This window comes from Alligator mississippiensis, chromosome 5 (assembly GCF_030867095.1).
Source record: "Alligator mississippiensis isolate rAllMis1 chromosome 5, rAllMis1, whole genome shotgun sequence".
NCBI lineage: Eukaryota > Metazoa > Chordata > Crocodylia > Alligatoridae > Alligator > Alligator mississippiensis.
Window position 1 is genome coordinate 183,256,640 of NC_081828.1, and position 22,583 is coordinate 183,279,222.

Below are 22,583 nucleotides of genomic sequence, written 5' to 3' on the forward strand. Positions count from 1 at the left end.
TCCTTGAGTCAGTTGTTTTTTCAATTTAATTTTAAATCACACCTAGAAAAATAAAATGTGGTGTTGGCAGGTTTTGAAAAACATTAATTCAGAGAACAGTGCCTGTTAGAGCACAACAGAAACATTGTTTTTTTCCACATGAAAAAAGCAAAGCAAAAAAAATCAGGCAAAATACTTCAGGGATGTAGGGAGTCTCACTTGCTTTAATGTTTCAGGAATTGTCAGGGCTCTGCAGACTGTTTCATCTTGAATACCATACAACTTTAGTTGTACAGCTGATATCAAAAGGTAGGACTGGTAGCCTAAGATTCAGAGTTGTGCTTCATATCAAAAGTGTGCTTCTCCAGAGCATTGGACAACAGCATACTGTATTTTAATAATACAACAGCTTCTTTCTTCAGGAAACACTTGATAAATGCACATTGAGCCAATTCTGTATCATTTGGTACAATATAGACATCTGTCTAATTGTAAGGGTTATGAACACAACTCATCCAAAAATAATTATGACAGAGGAGTAAGCACAGAGCCAAGTCCCCAACCAGTGTAAATCTGTGTAACTTGATTTATCTCAGTTGAGCATATATATCAGCTGAGGATCAGGCCTTCTATGTCTGATTATTGAACTGATAAACACTTGCTTTCATTTCAAAAGCCAACCAGCAACACACATGCCCCAAGTGTCCCACAGGAAGGGGACAAGTGACACAGTAACAGATAGGGCAAGGACCAGGAAGCAGAGCAACAAATTGGGCAGGGGAACAGGGCAGAGATCAGAAAACAGAGCTACTGATTGGATGGGGAAAGGGGATTAAAGTAGTACACAGGGAGGGGCTAATTTGTAGCATGCCTGCCAAAAAAAGTTGGCCTCCACTGGTCTATACTGTGGGTACAGATTCTGATCTCATGCATCTGGAAGTCAGGAGTAGCTCTGACTGGAAACTGTAATTTCCATGTTGCATGTGTCTGATCTGTTGATAGTTGTTTTATTTCTAAACAATTCCAAATAGCAACTCCCTCCCCCCCTCCCCGAAAAAAAACAAACAACAACCCAACAAACCATCGAAAGTTCTGAAAAAATTATAGTTTGTGAAATAGTGAAACTTTTTTTTGGAATTAAATGTTTTTTCAGTCAAAATGTAAAATGTCAACATTCCCAAATCAAGCTTTAAGTACATTTTAAAGCCAAACCAAAAGCAAGTTTTGTTACAACTTGGTTTCATATTGAACTTTCTCTGTTCTGGAAGGAGATTTTTGGGTGTCTGATGTTCTTTGAATGGGCCACACATCCTGGTGAGGCTGCTTCACACTTGATGCACTACAGGTCCTTAGTCACATGTGGGATAGTAAGGCAACATCAGAGAAGTGGTCCAGCTGGGGAGCCCAGAACACCAAAGTGAATGGTGAATGGGGATGTTAAGCACCCAAACATTAGAGCTGTGAGAAACAGCACCATTTCATTTCAACTTCTGTTTTGACAGGATAGTATTTTGTTTCAAGTTTTATTTAATTTCGAAAGCACTGTTCTTTTTCATTTTGTTGAAACTGTTTCGACATTTCATCCATAGGCTATAATGGGGAAGCACAAAACTGTCTAATCCTTTGTAATTTCTTGCCTGATTCCATTGAAACTTGCAGAAATGATAGCCCCTTCTGAGGCCATGAAGTCTGCCAAGTTTCAAGGAGATAGATACAGGCATTTCTGGGAAACTGCACCTCAAAGTCTTGAAAGCAAAACTCATGTTGTGTGTGTGTTAAGGTGCAGTGGGGTGAGAACTGCAGGGATGGTAGCTCCTGCTGGGGTTGTGAAGCCTTCCAGGTGCAGGGGTTTCTGGGAAACTACATTTCAAACCATTCAGAGCAAAACTTGTGTCACTTGTAAGTGTGAACACCAGAGAAAGCTCAGTACAAATAATGCTATCTATCCAGTTTTTCTGTCCCTCCCCCAGAGCACTGGGATTGGAAAGGACCTCAGGGAAGGATCACAGTCACTGGCCGGCTACACAGTCAACATCAGAGCAGTTCTTCCCCACTCTTCCTCCTCCCTCTCCTTAGTTTTTCTTTAGCTGCAAGCAAGCCCAACTTTGAAACTTGAAATATTTTAAAACTTTCAAAACATTTCGACTGCCTTCATTTCGTTTCAAGGTTATTTTGAAGCCTTTCATTTTGTTTTGAGTTTGGTGTTTTGAGCTCAAAACAAGTTGAAACAGCATCGAAACAAAACAGCTGGTGCCCTACTGAAGATTTCAGACTTGTGTGAGGCACAGCAGCAACTCAGACAGACTCAAGATAATGTTGAGCTGATCCAAAACAAAGTGTTTCAATCAGTTTGATCAAATGAACTGTGGTTTGCAATGACCAATTCCAGTTCAACTATTGTATTTGATTGCCAATTAAAAAAAATATATATAGCAGAATTGAAATGTTTCCATGGAAAAAATTTGTGGAAAATGAATTTTCTGTTTAAAAAGCAAAATAAATGAACCCAAAAGAAAATAAAACAAAAAATGGATTGTTCCTAGCCAGCTTCAAACAGGAAGAACTCCACTATTTCACTTAAGGTCAATGTAGTTATTCTGCAGTGATACAAAGAAGACCTGGCATCCAACTCATCCTTTGAGTTTCTATAGCAATATTAATTTAGCTTGGTACATTCATGGTTCAGTTCTGTTCAACTTTTTCATAGTTAAGTATCTGAGATCAGATAGTGCTCTGTTTCCTCTGAGCCTTATTTAGCAGAACCTTATTCCATGTTATAGTAATTTTAATGCAGTTATTTCAGACATTTTTAGGATAATGTGCTATTTTTTATGAAGCATTAAAGTACTTAAATCAATTCTTTTCCCTTCTTTGATTGTTATTTTCCAGTAAGGAAATGAAAGAACAGCTAGCTATAATATTTCAATAAGAGAATGATGGATAGTAATATGTCTCCTGTGCCTCCCTGTTCCTTCTCAAACTGGAGATATTATTTATGTGATGAGTCCTAATGTAACTTGTCCTGGTACCAGGGGCTCCTAGTCCCTTTATTACTCTCTGTTATAGAATTAGTCAGAACATTCAGTGATAACAGATTAAATTCTTAGACTGAAGCTAGAATCTGGAGGCCTCAGAAGCTGTTTCTCATAAAATTATCTTTTAAAAAGCTGCTTTTAAAAATACATAAATTGCAACCCCCTCCCTCATTTAAATCTTGGCCACTAGACTGAACAGCAGATGCATGAATCCACAATTTAATTTTCCTTTGAACTAAACTGGAGGACCCTGTAGTCAAATCTAATCTGCAGTGTGCAATAAATAGTTCATCAGCTTGCTTCTGCTCTCAGTAAATTTCTATGAATATATAACTTTTTATATTCCCTTCTCATATTTTAAAATTTGGTCCCCAGATCAAAGACATAAGCCTTAGCAGCTACAAGTTAATCAGGGCTCCATGAAAAAGATGAGACAATATCTAAAAATATTTCCTCAAGAAAGTTTTCCCCTTTGTGGAAGTGGTGAACAATTAGTGGAAATGTCATGTAGAAGTTACATTCTGATCTTTTTTTAATCTCACTTTGGATAGAAATGGCATTAATTATTAATAAAGTTTAGATTTTTTTTGAAGACAAGTTCCAGAAGGAAAAGAACAGAAAATACGTACCCACATTTTTAATTCTGTGTACTCATTTTAACAGTGCATAGTACAGTGCATAAGTTATGCATCTGGCTTGACCCTGTTCCCATTCTTGAGACACAACCATAAATCAACTTCTAATATTGCTGACAATATAGTTTACAACCAAGAAGGCTTTTGTTTTGGGAAAAAAAATGGCAGTGAATTTGGTAGTAATGAGTGGGAGGGCCTTAAAACGTTGTATTTAGTTTAGCATAAGGGCATAATCTAAGCAGGCATTTCAGAAACTTTCCCACAAGAATCTCACTGTGATAGTTACCACAGGATGATAACTCCTTCTGCAGTCTCAGTTTTGACTTGAGACTCCAAGTATGATTGACTGATGGTTTTGCGGTGAGAAAAAAGTATTCAGTAAAACGTGTGCTAATTTTTTTTTAAAAAGTCATTTTCAATTATTCGCTCAGGTCATCAGAAGGAGGAGAGGAGTACGTATTTTGTATTCTGTTAGTGCAGATAAGATTTCTTATCTCACAGTTGATAATTCAGTCTTTCTTCCATGTAAACCAAAGTAGGGTGGTCATTTGTATTGCTCACATTTGGGATTGATGGTTTTGGATTGGTGATTGATATGGTTTGGCAAAAAGAAAATTCCCATCATTTTGAAACATACACTAAAGTAAAAAGAAAACCAGTCCAGATTTTTCACTTTGATCTTGCTGTTTCTATAAATATTTATGGTTACAAAAGATGTTGGGTTCCATTATTATTACAGCTCTTAAGCTTATGAAGTACTTATTCTACTCAACCCTTCTTATGGACAATAATGAGGTTTTGTGTTCATGTCATAATCCAAAACTGACTTCTGATTGTGAGCCTGTTTCTATCTTTGTGTTGTGTCAGACCAGGGGTGGGCAAAATATGGGACTCTATCCCATCTTACAGGTTGTTGAAGATATTGAACAAAACTGGCCCCATGACCAACCCCTGAGACACTCCACTCAATACCAGCTGCCAACTAGACATTAAGCCATTGACTACTACCCTTTGAGATTGACAAGCCAGCCTGTTTTCTATCCACCTTACAGACCATTCATCTAACCCATGCTTCCTTAGTTTGCTGGCAACAATGTTGTGGGAAACCATATCAAAAGCCTTGCTAAAGTCAATTTGCATCACATCCAATGCTCTCTCCACATCCACAGAACCAGTCATCTCATCATCATGTTGGCCAGACATGACTTGCCCTTGGTGAATCCATGCTGACTGTTCCTAATTACCTTCTTCTCTTCCCAAATGATTATAAATGGATTCCTTGAGGAATTGCTCCATGATTTTTCCAGCGACTGAGGTGAGGCTGACTGGTCTGTAGTTCCCTGGATCCTCCTTCTTCCTTTTCTTAAAGGTGTGCACTATATTTGCCTTTTTCAAATCTTCCAGGATCTCCCCTGATTACCACAGGTTTTCAAAGGTAATGGCCAGCAGTTCTACAATTACATCAGACAACTCCCTCAGCACCCTTGGCTGCATCATGTCCTGCACCATAGACTTATACATGTCTAGGTTTTATAAATAGTTCCTAACCTGTTCTTTTGTCACTGTTGGTTGTTCACCTTCTCCCCAAATTGTGCTGCCAGGTGCCGTAGTCTGGGTGCTGCTTTGCTTGTGGAGACTGAAGTGAAAAATGCACTGAGTACTTCTGCATTTTCCTCCTCATCTGTTACTAGGTTGCCTCCCACATTTAGTAAGGGACCCACACTTTCCCTGATCCTCTTCTTGTTGCAGTCATACTTTTAGAAACCCATCTTGTTACCCTTGATGTCTTTTGCTAGCTTCAATTCAAATTGGACTTTGACCTTCCTGAGTTCATCCCTGCATGCCCAAGCTCTTATACTGTTCCCTAGCAATTTGTCCAAATTTCAACTTCATGTAAGCTGTTTGTCTTCAGCTCACCGAAAAGTCCTGCTAATCCAAGCTGGTCTTCTATCATACTTGCTAGTCTTTATGTGTACCGGGATAGTTTATTTTGGGCCCTCAGTAAGGTTTCTTTAAAATACAACCAGATATCCTGGATTCCACCCCCCACCCCCACCTACCTGCCCATCAGTTCCCTGGTCAACTCAGAATCTACTTTACTGATGCCCTTACTCTGCTGCTCTCTTTCCTTCTTTTCCTGAACTGTCACCTCATGGTTACCACTGCCCAAGTGGCCATCCACTACTACATTCCCTGCCAATTCTTCGTCGTTTGTGAGTAGCAGGCGAAGAAGAACATGGCCTACAGTTTGCCTCTGCAACACTTGCACCAGAACACTGTCCCTAACACTCTCCAGAAACTTCCTGGATTGCCTCTGTACTATTGTATTGCCCTCCCAGCAGATGTCAATATGATTCAAGATCCTCATGAGAACCAGGACCTGCAATTGGGAAACTTGCCGTAGCTGTTTGAAGAAAGCCTCATCCACATATCCTCCTGGTCTGGTGATCTATAGTAGATACTCACCATGACATCACCCTAACTCAAAGACTTTCTACAGATCTGTCTCCAGTTTCACACTGGAGCTCTGAGTAGTCATGCACCTCCTTCACATAAAGCACAACCCCACTTCTCTTCTCTCCTGCATATCATTTCTGAACAGTTTATACCCATACATGACAGTACTCCACTCATGTGAGCTATTCCACCAAGTCTCTGTTATTCCTATCATATCATTGTTCCATGACTGTGCAAGGACATGTAATTCTTCCTGCTTGTTTCCCAGGCTCCATTCATTTGTGTACAGACACCTGAGATAACTAGCTGATTGCCCTACTTTCTCAGGAAGAAGGCCTCCCCTGTTGCCCTCTCCTGCTTGTGCTTCCTCCAGGTCACTTGCTTCCCCATTTACCTCAAGGCTTTGGTCCCCATACCACTGCAAACCTAGTTTAAACTTTTTAAGGTTCCTCCAATCCATTGCATATAGTTTCCCCACATCTTGGTTTATGTCCATGAACCTAGTACTCCTCCCTTTACATGAAACATGTCATCAGATAGCACCAGTAAGTAGGTGGAGCCTTGGCTATAAGATTTCTGCATAATGGTGAGGTTGGAGAGACAGGAATTCTGGCATCTGCTGAAGGGTTGCAATACCCTCCTAGCCACCATGAACATCACCAGCTTATATACCAACACCTCACACTGGGATGGCATCCAAGCTTGCCTGACATATCTACAAGAGCAAGGTTACAACTCAGAGTACAGGTCTCAAGATATTACTGAATGTATACACTTCATCCTCACACACAATAAGTTCAGTTTCAACACCCAACACTTCCTTCAGACCATGGGCACAGCTTTGGGCACCAAAATGGCCCCACAATATGCCAACCTTTTTATGATCCACCTGGAAGAATTCCTCGAGAACTACACCATCAAATCCATGCTATACCTGAGATATATAGATGTCATCTTCATCATATGGACTAAAAATCCTGAAGTCTGTGATTTATTTCTATCACAAACTCAACAATAAACACCTCTCCATCAGACTCTGTCTTGAATACTCCAACACCAACATTTCCTTTGTAGACACCATGATCAATATCTACAATGGTAGAATACAAACTACCATATACAAGAAACCCACAGACCAATATACACAGAACCAGCAATCACCTTAAACACAACAAAAAAGTTGTGATTTACAGCCAAGCTCTCCGATACCACTGAATTTGCACTAAGGAGAATACCCATGATCATCACATCACAAATGGGTTTTCACTCAATAAGGACACTCCTCTATAGAGATAGACTGCACTTTTGAAAGAGCCACCTGGATACCACATGAAGAATTGCTGCAGTATAAAAAGAAAATCCCCATGAATCACACATCATTAGTTATGACATACCATCCTTCCCTGGAACCCATACTAGAAGAAGACCCAGTTCTTAAAGAGATCTTTCCAGAACCACCCATCCTAGCCTTTAAACAAGCACCGAATCTTGCTAACCTCATCACCAGAAGCAAACTTCCTATGACCCAAACCACACAAAATGGATCCAGACCATGCCAAGACAAGAAATATAAAACCTGCCAACACCTCTCCACCAGTCCTAGAATAACTGTACCCCACAACAGAACCATTACCATTCCTGGATCTTACACATGCACCTCCAGAAATGTAATATATCTCATCCAGTGCACCAAATGCCCTGAAGGAAAATATTTAGGAGAAACCAAACAACAACTAACTGCACACCAGAATGAACGCACACCGAAAATCCATCAAAGACAAAAAATATCCAGTTACCTCTGGGGGCCCACTTCTCACAAGACAAGCATTCCCTCTCCAATCTCTCAGTTCTAATCCTAAAAGGGAACTTACAAAATACTTTTTTACCTTGAAGAACTCGTAACATCAGCAGAGACTCCCACTGCCTGAAGAAGGATGTTTGTGCCCAAAAGTTTGCAAATAATGTTTTTTCCAACTATTTAGTTGGCCTAATGAAAGGTATCACATCAACCCAAAGAATCTTGCCTGCCAATATCTGCTGAAGAAAGTCCTTTAATTTCTCACATTTTAAATGGTTTTGTGAAAATGAACATAGCAACATTACTTCATAGTTAAATTTTCAACCATTACTTGATTTTTTTTTATGCTGAAGGGATGACTCATTTAAAATAACATCATTAAATAATGCAAGGTAGGCCACAGAGCTTTTTATATTGCAGTGGTGGCAAAACAAACATCCTAGATCACTAGCTTGCCAACTACACTTCTACAAAGTACCTTACTTATTAATTGGGCCAACTAACAGTCTACTTCAGAATTAAAATTTTCTTTCCCCAACTGCAAGATTAAAACTGTAATTTATCAAGTTTAGCTAATAGAAAGGGATATAACTACTTTACTTTTTCATTATATTTGATTACTACTTTTGTTACAAGAGTTTATTTGAAGTCATCTGTGGGCAAGATAACTTAGATCCCATATCTAATATTCATGATATAAAATAGTTTGTATTAAGTTATTCAACAGTTGTCCAGTTAATTGGCTAGCTGATTGATCCAACTCCATTCTGTTACTTAATAAACAGCATTTGCTTTTATTCCTTTCAGTTCAAAGTTCATAGGTTATCACCAAGGTAGTTGCTATGCCTATTATATATAAGATTGTCTACCATTAGCTGCCTTATTAAATAGAAATACAGCTTCAGGCATTGATTCAGAAAACCATGTTTCTATGGGAAAAGTACTTAAGTACAAATGCTACAATGAATGGTGGTGGACTTTGTAGATGATTTCCCTAATTGCAAGCCTTTGGTTTTGAGTAATTAAATGATCAGAGGAGAGAAGTTGGGCTACAATAGCCTTATGGCAGCTACACACAGCTCTGATAAGTTACATCTTGTGGTTTGAGTAATACTTTGCTACTACTTTTTGCACGATTCCACCCCACCCCCCACCGACTACTCTGTTTGTACAACCAAATTATTGTAAACATCTATACAGAATGGCAATAAATATATAAAAAAAAGATAGTACAGAAAATTGTATTTGATGTTTATATATTTCCTTGCATCTTTTTTGACAGATTAATTTCCATTAAGGGTGATTCAAGCCACAAAATTCCATTCCAATCTGATCACTACATTTTAGAAGTGGCTTATTACCTTCTTAGTCTGTTTGATAAGACTTCCAAAACAGTTTTTCATTAAATTCACCTGCTTTTTAGTTTCTAAACTTTATCAGACCTCAAATGCTGGAAAAATGCAGTTTCTATTTTGGGAGATGGTCTTGTCAGTTCTTATACTGTCAAACCAAGTGACCCATACTGTATTTACTTGCATACCACACACACCTTTTCCTGAAAAATTAGGCCTTCAAAATTGAGGTATAGGTACTAGAATGGCTGCTAGGGGCTGCACTCCTCTGGCTGCATGGAGGAGGGGTAGAATCCATTAATCATCATCGCTCACTCTCACTACAGCTCCACAGCTAGAGTTTTAATTGACTTGCAGCCATGGCTGGGAGCATAAATCCATGGTGAGCCCCTGCTATGAGAGGTAAGGTTCTGGAAAAATCTTTCTATCTTCTTTCTACCTTCTAAAAAAGAGGTGCAAGTCATACTAAAGGAAGTATGGTATGCAAGTAATCATGATAATAAGTAAAGAATTGTGGACTAGAATAAAGTATTTTAACATGAATATATTTAGCTGGGTCATCATACTCAATAAGTAGTCATCAATGGCTCAATATCTAGTTGCAAGAGGTATCAAGTAAGTGTCCCAAGAGTCTGTCGAGGGTCCAATATTGTTTAATATCTTCATTAATGTTTTGGATGATGGGATTGAATGCACATTTAGCAGATTTGTAGATGATACCAAGTTGCAGTGGTGACGCTTAGGGGGTGCATGCATAGTGAGTGCCTCTGAGAACACTGGTGCATCCCGTCACAGCTGGCAGTCCCCACTTAGGCAACGGGCAGGGGGGGCAGGTGGGAGCATCAGTGTCCTCCCCTGTGAGCACTGGCCAGGGAATGCAGGCATCAGGAGAAGCGTTGCTGGCACTTCCGGGAGTGCAGCTGGCACTTCTAGGTGCCCTGCTCATGCTTCCTGGTTAGTGAGATCTACCACAAGGGGACACCCCCCCACACCCCTGGTCACTGACTGGCCTCTGGGGGGGTGGCATGTTCCCCCCCCCCGATGCAGGAGCCACCAATTTCCCATGCCAAGTTGGGTGCATTACCAGACATTTTGGAAGGTAGGAATAGGATCCAGAATGACCTGGGTAAACTGGAGAAATGGTCCAAAATCAATTAGATGAAACTCACCAATTACAAGTGCAAAGTCCTACACTTAGGACCATGAACAACTGGTGCCTCCCGAGACTGGGGGGGGCACTATTTGTAGGCAGCAGCGGGGACTGCTTGCAGATGCCAGTGGCAGTGTTGGTGGGGGGTGAAGGGAGGATGGTGTGTGGTGAGTAGCAAGCAGGGACCACCCACAGACACTGGCAGCCATGCCAGCGGCAAGGAGGGGGGTGGTGAGCAGCAAGTGGTGAGCAGGAACCTCCTGCAGACAATGGTGGTGGGAGGGGGTAGTGGGTGGTGACAAGGGACCACCCACAGAAGCTGGTGGTGGCCAATCTCAGGGGGGGTACGTGTCTCCCTGTGTCCCCCCCCCCCACACACACACATTGCCTATGCTTAGGACAGAGTAATGCATGCACAAATAAAGACTGGGGAGTGATTGGCTATGCTATGATACTGCAGGAAAGGTCTTAGGGGTTATGGTAAACCATGAGCTGAATATAAGCCAACAGTGTGATCTTGCAAAAAAAACCCCAAATCAATGGCATATTGGGTTGTTTTAACAGGAGTTTCACTTGTAACTGAAGGGAAATGATTCCTTTGCTCTGTTCATCCCTGGTGAAACTTTATCTGGACAAACCACTGTCCAGTCTTGGATCCCACACTTCAAGAAAGATATGGGTAGATTGGAAAGTGTTCAATAAAGAGTGATAAAATGATTAGAGGCGTGGGAAGCATGACTTATGAAGAAAGGGTGAAACAACTGGATTGTTTAGTTTGGGAAAGAGAATATAGAGGGGGTATTTGATAAAAAAAACTTCAAATACCTGACAGGTTTTTATAAAGAGGATAGAGATATACTATTCTGTCTGACTGTAAGGGCATAGGAGACTAAGCAGGGGATCTCATGAGGTCTCATCCGGCCATACTTTCAAATGATCCTATAATCCAATTTACAAATTTAGGTGCAAACCACGTTCAAATTTCAAGTTATAATAATTGTTTCTTAAGGCCTTGGGGGTCAATGGAAAGTCTTTCACTGACTTCATTGAACTTAGGTTTGCTTACTGAATATGGTAATTAAATATGGGCAGTAAAAATGTGTGGAATATTGAAATTATATTAGCAGTAATTTATATGAATGGCTTATTTACATAGCTGACCTATTTGGCATCTATAAATCTAAATACTTCTATCTTGTAAAGCATCTCTACAGCAAACATTAATTTTATATATATGTGTAAGATGCATAGTTAAATGTTGACAGCTTTATATTTTCTCTAGATGTTAAATAAAATTCAAGGAAAAGGATACATAGATATGCATCCAGATTTGCATATTGTCCATTAAAATGCATTTTAATTCTTATGGAAAGCAAACAGAAAAAAGCCATTTGAACTAAATTAGGCTGATTAGTAATCAAAAATCCTATTTAAAAGGTCTAATAATTAATATTGTTTTTATGACAGTAACGCTATCTGTTAAAAATCCTCTTGCTAATAAAATGTTTATTTTTCCATTGTCCAGATGCAGATAGACATCTTTTGCTATTAATTGTTTCGTAATAACTTATTTTATTCAATCTATTTTTATTTTTCATGGTGGTTTTTTTTCAAATACTGTTTCAGGTACATCCATAGGGCGTTGTGATTTTGAATTTGATCTTTGTGACTGGGAGCAAAGCAGGAAAGATGACTTTGACTGGAATCTCAGAACTGGCAGCACTCCAAAAATTGGTACTGGGCCAACTGCTGATCATACTTTGCAAGGGCCATCTGGTCATTACATCTTTATAAAGAGCTCATTCCCTCAGTTGCCAGAGCAGAAAGCCAGGATTTCTAGTCCCATGCTAAGTGGAAACAGCAAAAATTGCAAGGTATGCCAAGGAATAATGCTAGCAAGAAACAGAGCTTGTTTTGTTTTGTTTTTAGAATGCAACAAGGTAATCACTACTCTGATACTGGTTGATCTCACTAACTTGTTTCTTAAAGAACACAAGTATGTTCTAAAAACACTATAGCCCCTATCTTTTATTGGGCTTGAAACTATAATCAAACAAGCACTTTGTTTTTCAGAAAATTAGAGAAACTGAATTCTGCCAATGAATATTCTGGGAGATCCAGAAGTAGTCAAGAATATTGTCTCTTCAGTGTCTGGTCTAGAAAATGCCTTATGCATAAGCTACACACATCCACTTTGTGATCTTAATGAATAAATTTAACAGAGGACATTACCAACTGCATAAAAACAATGCAACTGCAAATGGAAGAATATATGATAAGAAGACTGATCTATTATGTAGACTTATCAAAGTGCTACAATATATAGTTTTAATCTCTCCTGATACACGTCTGGCAGAGACATGGCAACATGGATTCAAAGGCTATTTACTTTCAATGTACCTTCTGCCTTCTTTACTAACAGTGTGTTTTGTAGCTTCTTAACACATTGACTTAAACAGATATACTTATAGTGGCTCTAGGCACAATGTATTAGAAAGGGATTTCTGGATGTTGAAAGGAGAGATTGCCTTTTTCCTACAATTACTTACTCTATTTAGAAACTTTATTTTCCAACACAGTAGGCATTTCTTGTTTTCAATTGCACATAAGGTTTTTCCAGGTGTAGACAAGTGGGATTGACATTTCAGACTAACAGAGTTTTTAAGAGTTAGAGAAACCAGAATGCTTTAAAATATGAATGCAAGTATAGCAGTGCATTTATTTATCTATTTAAATAATACATTTTGCATCCGATTCAAATACATACCTGACCTCTCTATATATTTTAACTATAAATAAAAAGTAAATGTGTTTTCCATCATCCTTCCTTCTTTCTCCTACACATTCATCACATCCATAAAAGCTAAGGCAATTAACCTAGTGAATCTTAAATTAAAAATAGCCTTCAAGAAACACAAAATAAATTAACAAATACTAGATAGAGCATTTGTTATTTTACTATTACCATGTAAAGTTCTGCCCACCATACTTGCAGACATCCACTTCAGCTTCTTAGGTTAATTCATTTGCTCCTACATCTGCTTAACAGTTCTTTGATACTGCATCATTACGTGAAGTATCTGCACTACCAAGCATATGGCAGAAATTCTTAATCCATCCTCACATAGGGAATCCAACTCTAGTCCCCTGTCTGAGAGACAGTACAAGTTTTATATGCTTGTATATGCACAAACAGTATATGTATGAACATTATCGTTGTAGTGTATGTTAGCCTGTAAAGGAGGTTGTTTAATATTCTTCTGTTAGGATTCTGTGGAAATTAGTTTTGTTTTCCTGGTTTACACCTTTTTTTGGCCATTTTATCTAATTTTGTTTCCATATAGAATCTAGACATTTCAGGAGGGTAACTCTATTAGAAGTGACCTTGATGATGACAATTTCAATTTGATTTCTCAAAAGCCATTGATTTAAGCTGATGACATGACCCTCTGAGTATACCAGCACACAGCTGCTCATTGGAACTAAGGAAGTCCAAACCAGGAAAACTACTAAAGAGATTTACTGTGTGAATGGCATCTCAGTCCAAAATTTCAAGCGTTTTTTTTTATCCATTACTCACATGGTTTATATTGCTTATTTATAGAGAGAACCAAAAGTATGACCAAAATGGAAGGAGATTATAACTTTTTTTAAAATGTTTTAAGTTGGTCTGATATTTTTCAGTTCACTTGCTTTCATTTGCTCTGGCCTCATGCCAAATGTCAAGCACCTTTATAGGTAAGAAACTCAGGAAACGTTAAATAGAAATGGTCAGATTTTATGAAATAAATATAACATTAATAATTTCATTTTGTCAATGGGGAAAAATAAACTAGCCACTAAAAATATAACTTGGAAAATTTGGACCATAAATTTATGTTTTCTAAGGCAATTCTTTTGCAGCCTTTAAAATATACATATATACATATGGGAAAAGCGTCTCCCTCCTTCATTTGGCCTAGATACTCCTCATGATTTTTCAGGCTCATATTTCTCCATGTTAACTTGTTTGTCTTTATGCTCTGAGAATCTGTTTTAACATCTGTGTGATACCAATAAAATAGTTTAGAAGTAATATAGATTACTAATGATGAATGGTTCATTATATGAATATTTATTCTATGCTGTATATATAATACAAAGAAATATGTGGAAGGATAATTGCTGGCAACAGTTAGCTTTTCTGTGTATAAATATGGTTAGTGGGCATATGGAGTTGCCTAAATTTCTTTAAATAAAATATATTAAGTGTTTGACATGGTGGCATAAACTTTTTTTCCTACCATGTTTTGAAAATCTCCAAGTAGTTTTGAAATGCTCCTTTAGACCTCTTCTTCCAGAGACCTTATGTTTGAAATGGACTGAATGCATACATTGCTGGTTTGCTTTGTAAATTGTACACAACTGCATTTCAATTCTCAGAAGAGACGGAATACATTAGTGATTGAGAGGTGAAGCAGACATAGAATGGAATAAAGAATATAACAGAATAACCCTTTTCAAATATATAGGGAGACATACCATCTTCCATTGCTTCTACTGATAAAAGTGATACTGAAGTCAACGGACCAGTGTACTGATGTGGCATAGGTAATGCTATATTCTACAAAAATAGCTGTTTCAAGGCCCCAGATATCAGAAGAGTCTGTTAATTTTGACCCTAGAAACATCATGGGCTTAAATTCTTTGGTGTCACTAAAGATACTACATAAGTATATACTGCATTGAGGTCAGAAATTGAAATATGGGCCCAGGATTTCACCCAGAGGAGATGTAAAAATGTAAAACGAAGTAGAAAGCAAGATAGAACATGATAGTTTAAAGACAAGCTATATTCAAGCAAAAGAGTATCAGAAATGAAAGGCAGTGCAAGAAATACCAGTTGAAAAGGAACACACACTGCAGCAGCAAACTATAAGAACAAAATTAGAAGTAAAGAGAGAATCCAAGCAAGAAGAGGCAGACATGAAACAAAAATGTTAAAGTAAGTTTGGAGGAAGAAGCTAGTCTGCCAAAGAGTCCAAGATAGTCTGCTATATTTTAATTGAGGTAGTAAAAGGATAATCTGGGTTTTTTAAGAAGAATGCTGAGCAACTTAAATGATTTCTTTGAATAAGCATTCACTACTGAGCACCAACAAAACATGCCAACTCCAGAGCTATTCTTCCTGCTAATAAAGATGAGGCACTGTCAGAGAATCAGGTGCTAAAATAGGTGGCACTGGAACAAAATCCTAGTTTAAATTGCAATAAGGATCTCGACCAGATGGTTTACATCTAAGGTTTCTGAAAGTAAGTTGCTTAAAAACCCTTGTTTCCATAACAGAAATATAGACAATGTAGATGCAATTTATTTTGAGTGATAAAAAAATCTTTGATCAATCTTTTTTCCCCAAAAAAGAAGATTATAAAAGGAAAAAAAGAAGATTATAAAAGGAAAAAAAGAAGATAAATAGTTGTGTAGCATGAGACAAAGGTGTGCTTAAAAGAGAACTATGTTTAGAGAACTGAAATATGAGAGTCTGAAAACTGGTTACAAGATCTAGGTCAGGGAATAAACAGTCAATATCCATTCTGGAATAAAGCAAGTACTGGTGTGACCTTTGATCCTGCAAGGCCATGCACATACTTTAAGCATGCTAACAACAAACTGAACTTTCAGTTAAGCTTGTAAAAAAATGTTTGTAGAACTGGGGGGGGGTGTAGTGTCTGATATATTTATTAATGATCTAAATTAGAATGGGTGAAAAACACAAAATTCAGCATTGACAAATGCAGAGTAATACATATTAGAAAGTGCAATTAAACTGTGCTTACTACTTAGTAGGGTTTAAATGGGATGTATTTGCTTAGAAAAATGCCATAGTGCCAGATCAAATGTGGTCATGTAGGTGCCTTCAGTTAGGTATTGGAGTGTCTAAAACTTAGGATCCCTTTATAGTCAATCCTTTTACTTGTTTGAAGAGTACCTCTGACAGTACCTAGAGTTAGTTCATACAAAATACTTTAAGCACAAAGGTATAGATGAACTCCTACCACTTTCCACAATTCAGGAGACTACATCAGGCTACAGATTAGGTTCCACAGTTCATTCTGTATCCAGAACAAACGATCTTTTTTTAAGGATACGTAATAGGGCTATGTAAAACAGCAAAATTCTGCTTTGACATCCATTTCAATGGAACAGTGTTTGGTTATTTTGAAAGCACCGTTCCATTTCATTGAAATGGTTTTGCTGTTTTGCTGCTGTTTTGATTGGGCTGCCATCAAACTGGGGAACTCAGCTAGGTTGGGTTCCCTTCCCCAGCCCTATGGTTGGGCTGGGGAACCGATCACAGTGCTGGGGAGGGGAACTCAACTGGGCTGAGCTCCCTTCCCCAGCCCAATTGCAGCGCTGGGGAGGGGAACTGGCTCTGCCTGCCTTCTGCCACTGAGCCGAGCTCCGTGGGGTTGGCAGAGCCAGTCTGAGTGCAGCCCAGTGGTGGGAGGTGGGCAAAACTGGCATTGTGCATCAGCTCCGCCAGCCCCACTGAGCACAGCCCGGCTGCGGGAAGCAGGGAGAGCCAGGGCTGCGCTTCCCGCTGGGCTGAGCCACATGGAGCTGTGAAGCTGCTAGGAACACAGCCCTGGTTCTCCCCTGTTTCTCACCACCTAGCTGACTTCTTCGAAACTTGAAACGTTTTGAAACTTTCAAAATGTTTTGACTGCCTTTGTTTTGTTTTGAGGCTGTTTTGAAGACTTTTGTTTCATTTTGATTTCATTGTTTCAAGCTCGAAATGAGTCAAAACAGTGTTGAAACGAAACAGCTGGTGAAATTTTGCACAACTCTAATAAGTAATGGTTAATGGTAATAGTACCATGGCTTTCCTTTCGAATTAGTAGATAGAGGCATCACTAAGGAAGTGGACAACCTGGGTCATATGTGCCCCTCAGCCTGAAATGGTTCAAATTCACACCTGTCATTTCCTAGGAGAATACCCTATCTCCTAAAGCTATGGAATAGGCTGAATGCTAGTATTCCCCACTTCTGTTGAAGAAGCTTGGCCTCTATGCAGTCAAAAATATTTGAAGAGTAGATAAATAAGAGTTACACTATACAAGTATAAAATAATTAGTGAGATAGAGTATCTATTAACCGTGCAGCTCAGGAGCAAGGGGAAACCCGGTAATATTAAAAAGGCAAAAATTGATAAATACTAATTTATGTAATGCAAAATATATTTAAAACCTATACAACTTTCTTCCACAAGATGATATTGAGCAAAAAAATGTGTATTTTTTTTAAAGAAATAAAAATATCTTCACTCTCATTAATATAGCTGGAATAGAATTGTGGTTATCAGTTTTCTTTCTTCAGGACTTTAGCCAGATGCTTAAAATTAGGAGAGACTTGCACTATGAATATATTAGGCAGTTTTTGTGTGGGTTTACATCATCCCTTGAAACATGTATTAAACATTGTCGAAGACAACGTATGGGAGGATGTGGATGAGTGCAATTTAAGTCAATATGATAATTCCTATATCAATATTTCATTTTAAATAATTTATGAGAAACAAGAGGTGATACCACCTGTTGTTCGGTGTTTCTTTCTTGTAGTGTGTTTACTACTTTCCTACTTCACCATTTTCCTTGTATTTAATATTCTGTTTATTATTCTGCTTCCCCCCTCTAGCCATCTCAACCAGGAAAATCTACCCCCTTCTATTTATCTTTGTCATCTCTGTAATAGCAAGCCAGCTGTGAAACCTTCTTCTAAGGTTAGGGAAGATCTTTTTTTCATGATCTTCTCATGTTCTAATGTCAGTATCTTCATGAGCCAGTTTAAAGTCATAGGAATAACATTTTCCCCACTACTAAATGGCATAGCTTATGCATTGTTCCTAGCTTCTGTTTTTTATGTTTAAATATAAAAGTTTCACAGTTCAAGTATAAATGTGATATTGCCCAAAACAGTTTTAATACCAACTGTATAGGCACTGAAAATTTGTCTCCTAAATATCTTTTATTAGTTTATTTAGAGGGTTGTGGATAACCTTGAGAGAATTCAGAGGATGGCCACTCATATGGTTAGGGGTCCGAAGGTAAGGCCCTACTAGGAGAGATTAAGGGACCTGAATCTCTTCAGCCTCTGCAAGAGAAAGTTGAGAGGTGATCTTGTGGCTGTCCAGAAATTCACTGTGGGGGGACAGTAAGGGATAGGAGATGCTCTGTTTACCAGGGCACCCCTTGGAGTAACTAGAAATAATGGCCACAAACTGACAGAGAGCAGATTCAAGTTAGACATCAGGAAGAACTTCTTTATGGTAAGGGATGCCAGAATCTGGAATGGGCTTCCAAGAGAGGTGGTGCTCTCCCTTATCTTGGGGGTCTTTAAGAGGAGACCAGACAAGCACCTGGCTGGGGTTGTCTGACCCCAGCGCTCTTTCCTGCCCAGGGCAGGGGGTTGGACTCAATGATCTGCTGAGGTCCCTTCTGACGGTAATATGTTTAAATCTATGAATAGTTATAAAAATTGTTTTCAATAATCTTTTTTCCTTTTGTTTTAATAAACACTGGATAACGGATAAGTCAATAATGCCAGTGCTATTCCAAGTGCTGAGGATTTTACTGTATTGAAAGTATGGGGTTGCTCTCATGTTAAAGTATGTTTAATTCACCTTATTGTACACTTAACATTGTTACTCTTTGTTACAGATACTCTTTTATTACCACATGTATGGAGCCAGCATTGGTTCTTTAATTGTCTATCAAGTGACATCCTCAGGGCAAGAAAAAGTCCTCCTCAACCTGACTGGAAACCAAGGGAATTACTGGCAGAGACATATATTGGGCCTGGATGCAGATGAAGACTTTCAGGTTACCTTTGAAGGACATGTTGGGAAAGGCCCCAAGGGTGACATAGCACTCGATGACATCACATTCACCAAGGAATGCTTGCCATCAACAGATGTCTCACTAGAAGAACCTTCAGCACTACCTCCAACAGGTACATTCCCATTATATGTTTAACAGTGTTGCAGCTCAAATTGGAAAAACTAGAAAGAATCTTGTTTGCATTTTTTAAAAGTATCTTAAAGTAACATATCTTGCAAACTTTTGTTTTAAAAAAAAGAATGTCAGAAGTAGCTTCTGGCATGTAACCAAAGTGTTTTGCAAACATACTGTCTAGGCAAGGAGTCAATGAATCTGCAGGAACTGGGCTAAGCGTGTGTTCTCAGTCCTGTTTAATTTAGTGGAACAATTAGTTTGTAAAATCAAGTGTAAAGAGGCAAAGGAGGAATTTTGTTGTTAGAGCCCACATGAAAAGATTGGGCTCAATCCCAGTGTGCAGCATGGGCACTGGTCCCTGCTAACACCTCAGTGGACACAAAAGATGCATGAGGGATAGGCAGAAGACGAGAATACCCCTTCCCTGCCTCTACACTAGTTGCCAGAGTTGCTGAAAGGATGACAGAACTGCCATTCTAGCACATGCCCCCAATAATCCCTCAGGCTCCAACTGCAGTTAACAAGCCACCAAATTACTCGCAGCTTCTAGTTTAGGCTGGGATTTAACATTCACACAATAAAATTTATTTTCCATTCACTCTGAGTGTGAGAGATTTGGAAGCAATGAGTCTGTAAAAGCTCTTCCCGCTTATAAGACTGCTTTTAGAAGCTAAGATCTGCTACTCTGTGTGTGAGATTTTGTGTATTGCATATTCATATAATATTCAATTCTCACTGACATCTTGGCATTTCTGCCATGGCTTGAGGCCAATGTAGTACAGTCAGGATTTTTTGCCTTTTGAAGGAGGCATTTGTAATTGATTTCCATTTAATTGGGAGCCTGTTATTTCCCTCTTTCTCTTTTCCTTTGTTCATAGAAGGCTGTGGGATTCAGGAAGCTGTAATTTTTATTTTGTTGTTGATCTTTTGTTTGTTTTTTTCCATAAGGATGGGATTTACCATCAGATTATGTAGCTGCTTAAGCTTTATGACAAAAATAGTTCAAAGCAGTCTAGCTTTGTCTGTGGTAAGAACTTTGTACTTTTTCAGGGGGAGAATAATATTTCTCTAATTGATTATTTGATTTCACTTTCCTATTTCTTCTTTTCAGTGTAGAGACATATTTTTCTTTCTAATTTATTGAAAAAAGCAACAACAAAAATCTTCCAAAAAAGAATCTGACTAGACTTGGTCAGATATTATCAACTTAGTGATTTCTTGCTGAAATATGCTGTTTGAGATGCTCCCACTCTGAAGCCAAGTGGTTAAGGTCCTGGCTTAGGATGAAGGAAGATTTGAAGTTCAAGCCACCGTTTTGAATCTGAGCAATCTGGGATACAAATCTTCCATTCCAAATCAGGAACCTGAATTCCCCCCATCCCAAGCCAATATCTTAACTGGATGGACAAATGAATGCACACCTCTTCCCAAATTAAACGTCTCAGAATTTACGTGAAATTAGACACTGATATGCTATTCCATTTTTATAAAAAAATGTTTTCAATCCAATGAAAAATAAAAAAGAAAATTGTCGATCCTTGGCAGTTCCTGTGAAACATCTTGTTGTCTTGACTGTGGTCTGAACTTCATAAGTGTAAGAAGAGTAGAACAATGGAGCAAGCAGACTGGAGAAACTGTGGAAACTCCTTCACTAGAAGATTTCATTGACAGGCTGGAAAGTCATTCATCTAGGACAGTTTGGAATAGTGAATCCTTCATCTGTGCAGTGGTTGAACTAAAGGACTATATGATATGATATAATACCATTCTTTGACTCTATTCTCTAGTGCAAGAGCGGGCAAAGTCCAGCCCATGGGCTGGATCCAACTGGCAGTAGACTCCATTCCCAACAGCCCCTGTCCATGTGGCTGACACCAGTTTCCATTGGTTTTCATAGAAACTGGCCCTAGCAGCACTGGCAGGTAGCAGCAGTGTAAGCCTCTTCCTGGTGGGGGAGGTCTGTGCTGCAGGCAGGAGACAGGCGGGCTCTGCTGCTGCCACCTGTGTGGGGCAGGCAGTGGCAGCACCACTGGGAAGGGTGGCAATAGGGAATTTTGAGGTGGCTATACTCCCCTCGCACCACCCCTGCTGGCAGGGCATGTGGCAGGGCACAGAACTGCTCTGGACCCTGGCTGAGATCTTGTGGAAGTGACATTGTGATTGAGAGCCAAGGCAGAGCTGCAATTTGCAGCCTGCATGCTCCAGGCAGGGGTGTGCGGGCAGTGGATCATGGCTCTGCCCCGGCTCCAGATCACCCTGTCACTGCTGTAAAGAGCTGGAGCAGAGCTGCAATCCATGACCTACACACCTCTGCCCAGGGCACGTAGGCTGCAGATTGTTGCTCTGCATCATGCTGTCACCGCTGCAAAATCCCAGCCTGGCCCTGGAGCAGCTCCGCACCCTGCTGCATGCCCTGCCAGCTCTGCTGGGGCCAGTCTCCATGGAAACCCCAGCCTCCGTGCTATCACAGTGCAGCTGCTGCTGGGATCTCCACGGAAACCAGCCCCAGCCATGTGGACAGGGGCTGCTGGGAAATGGAGTCTGGTGTCCAGCTGGATCCACCATTTTGCCCACCCCTACTCTAGTGAGCCCTAATTTTACCTTCCTGTAATTCCATTCCTGATATATATGGCTTAGTTCCTGTCACTAGCCACTGATTTTGTAGGCATGATGATACGTAACTGGTCTCAACAATGACTGGAAGTTGTTTCACAGACCAGTAATAGATATGATATATAGTAAGATAATGGGTTGGTTGATGTTTACTATTATTCCAGAGGATTTTCTATGAAAGCTGATGTAAAGTCAATAACAAAGTAAATGGTCACAGAGCTAGAAGATGTAAAGTTTTGTTTATTGGACCATTATTATTTATATATGTTTTATCACTCTTTAGTGAGGTACTGTATTCAGTTTCCTTGCACAATCATTTAATTTTTAACTATATTTATTAATTAATCCAACTTATCAAATCACAAATTTAATACTTAAAAATAAATCCAGCCCCCTAAAATATATATAGAGAGATATATATTTTCCATCTAGAGAGCTCCATACACAATCTTCTTGGAAGCATTTAATGCTCTCCAATCTGTATGTAGAGTACTTTAAGCTCTTAAACCTGCATTGCTTTCTCATGATTCCAAAGTCTCTCCATTAACAGCATAGGGATTCTAGCTGCCTAATA

At 39.1% G+C, this 22,583-nt stretch overlaps 1 protein-coding gene across 1 annotated transcript in view; it reads left to right on the plus strand.

Moving 5' to 3' along the window:
- Positions 1-22,583, plus strand: part of MALRD1 (MAM and LDL receptor class A domain containing 1) — a 516,028-nt gene that overhangs the window by 201,097 nt on the left and 292,348 nt on the right. The window contains exons 24-25 of the mRNA XM_059729363.1: positions 12,033-12,280; positions 19,103-19,394. Coding sequence (XP_059585346.1) covers positions 12,033-12,280; positions 19,103-19,394 — 540 coding nt within the window. The remainder of the gene's footprint in view (positions 1-12,032; positions 12,281-19,102; positions 19,395-22,583) is intronic.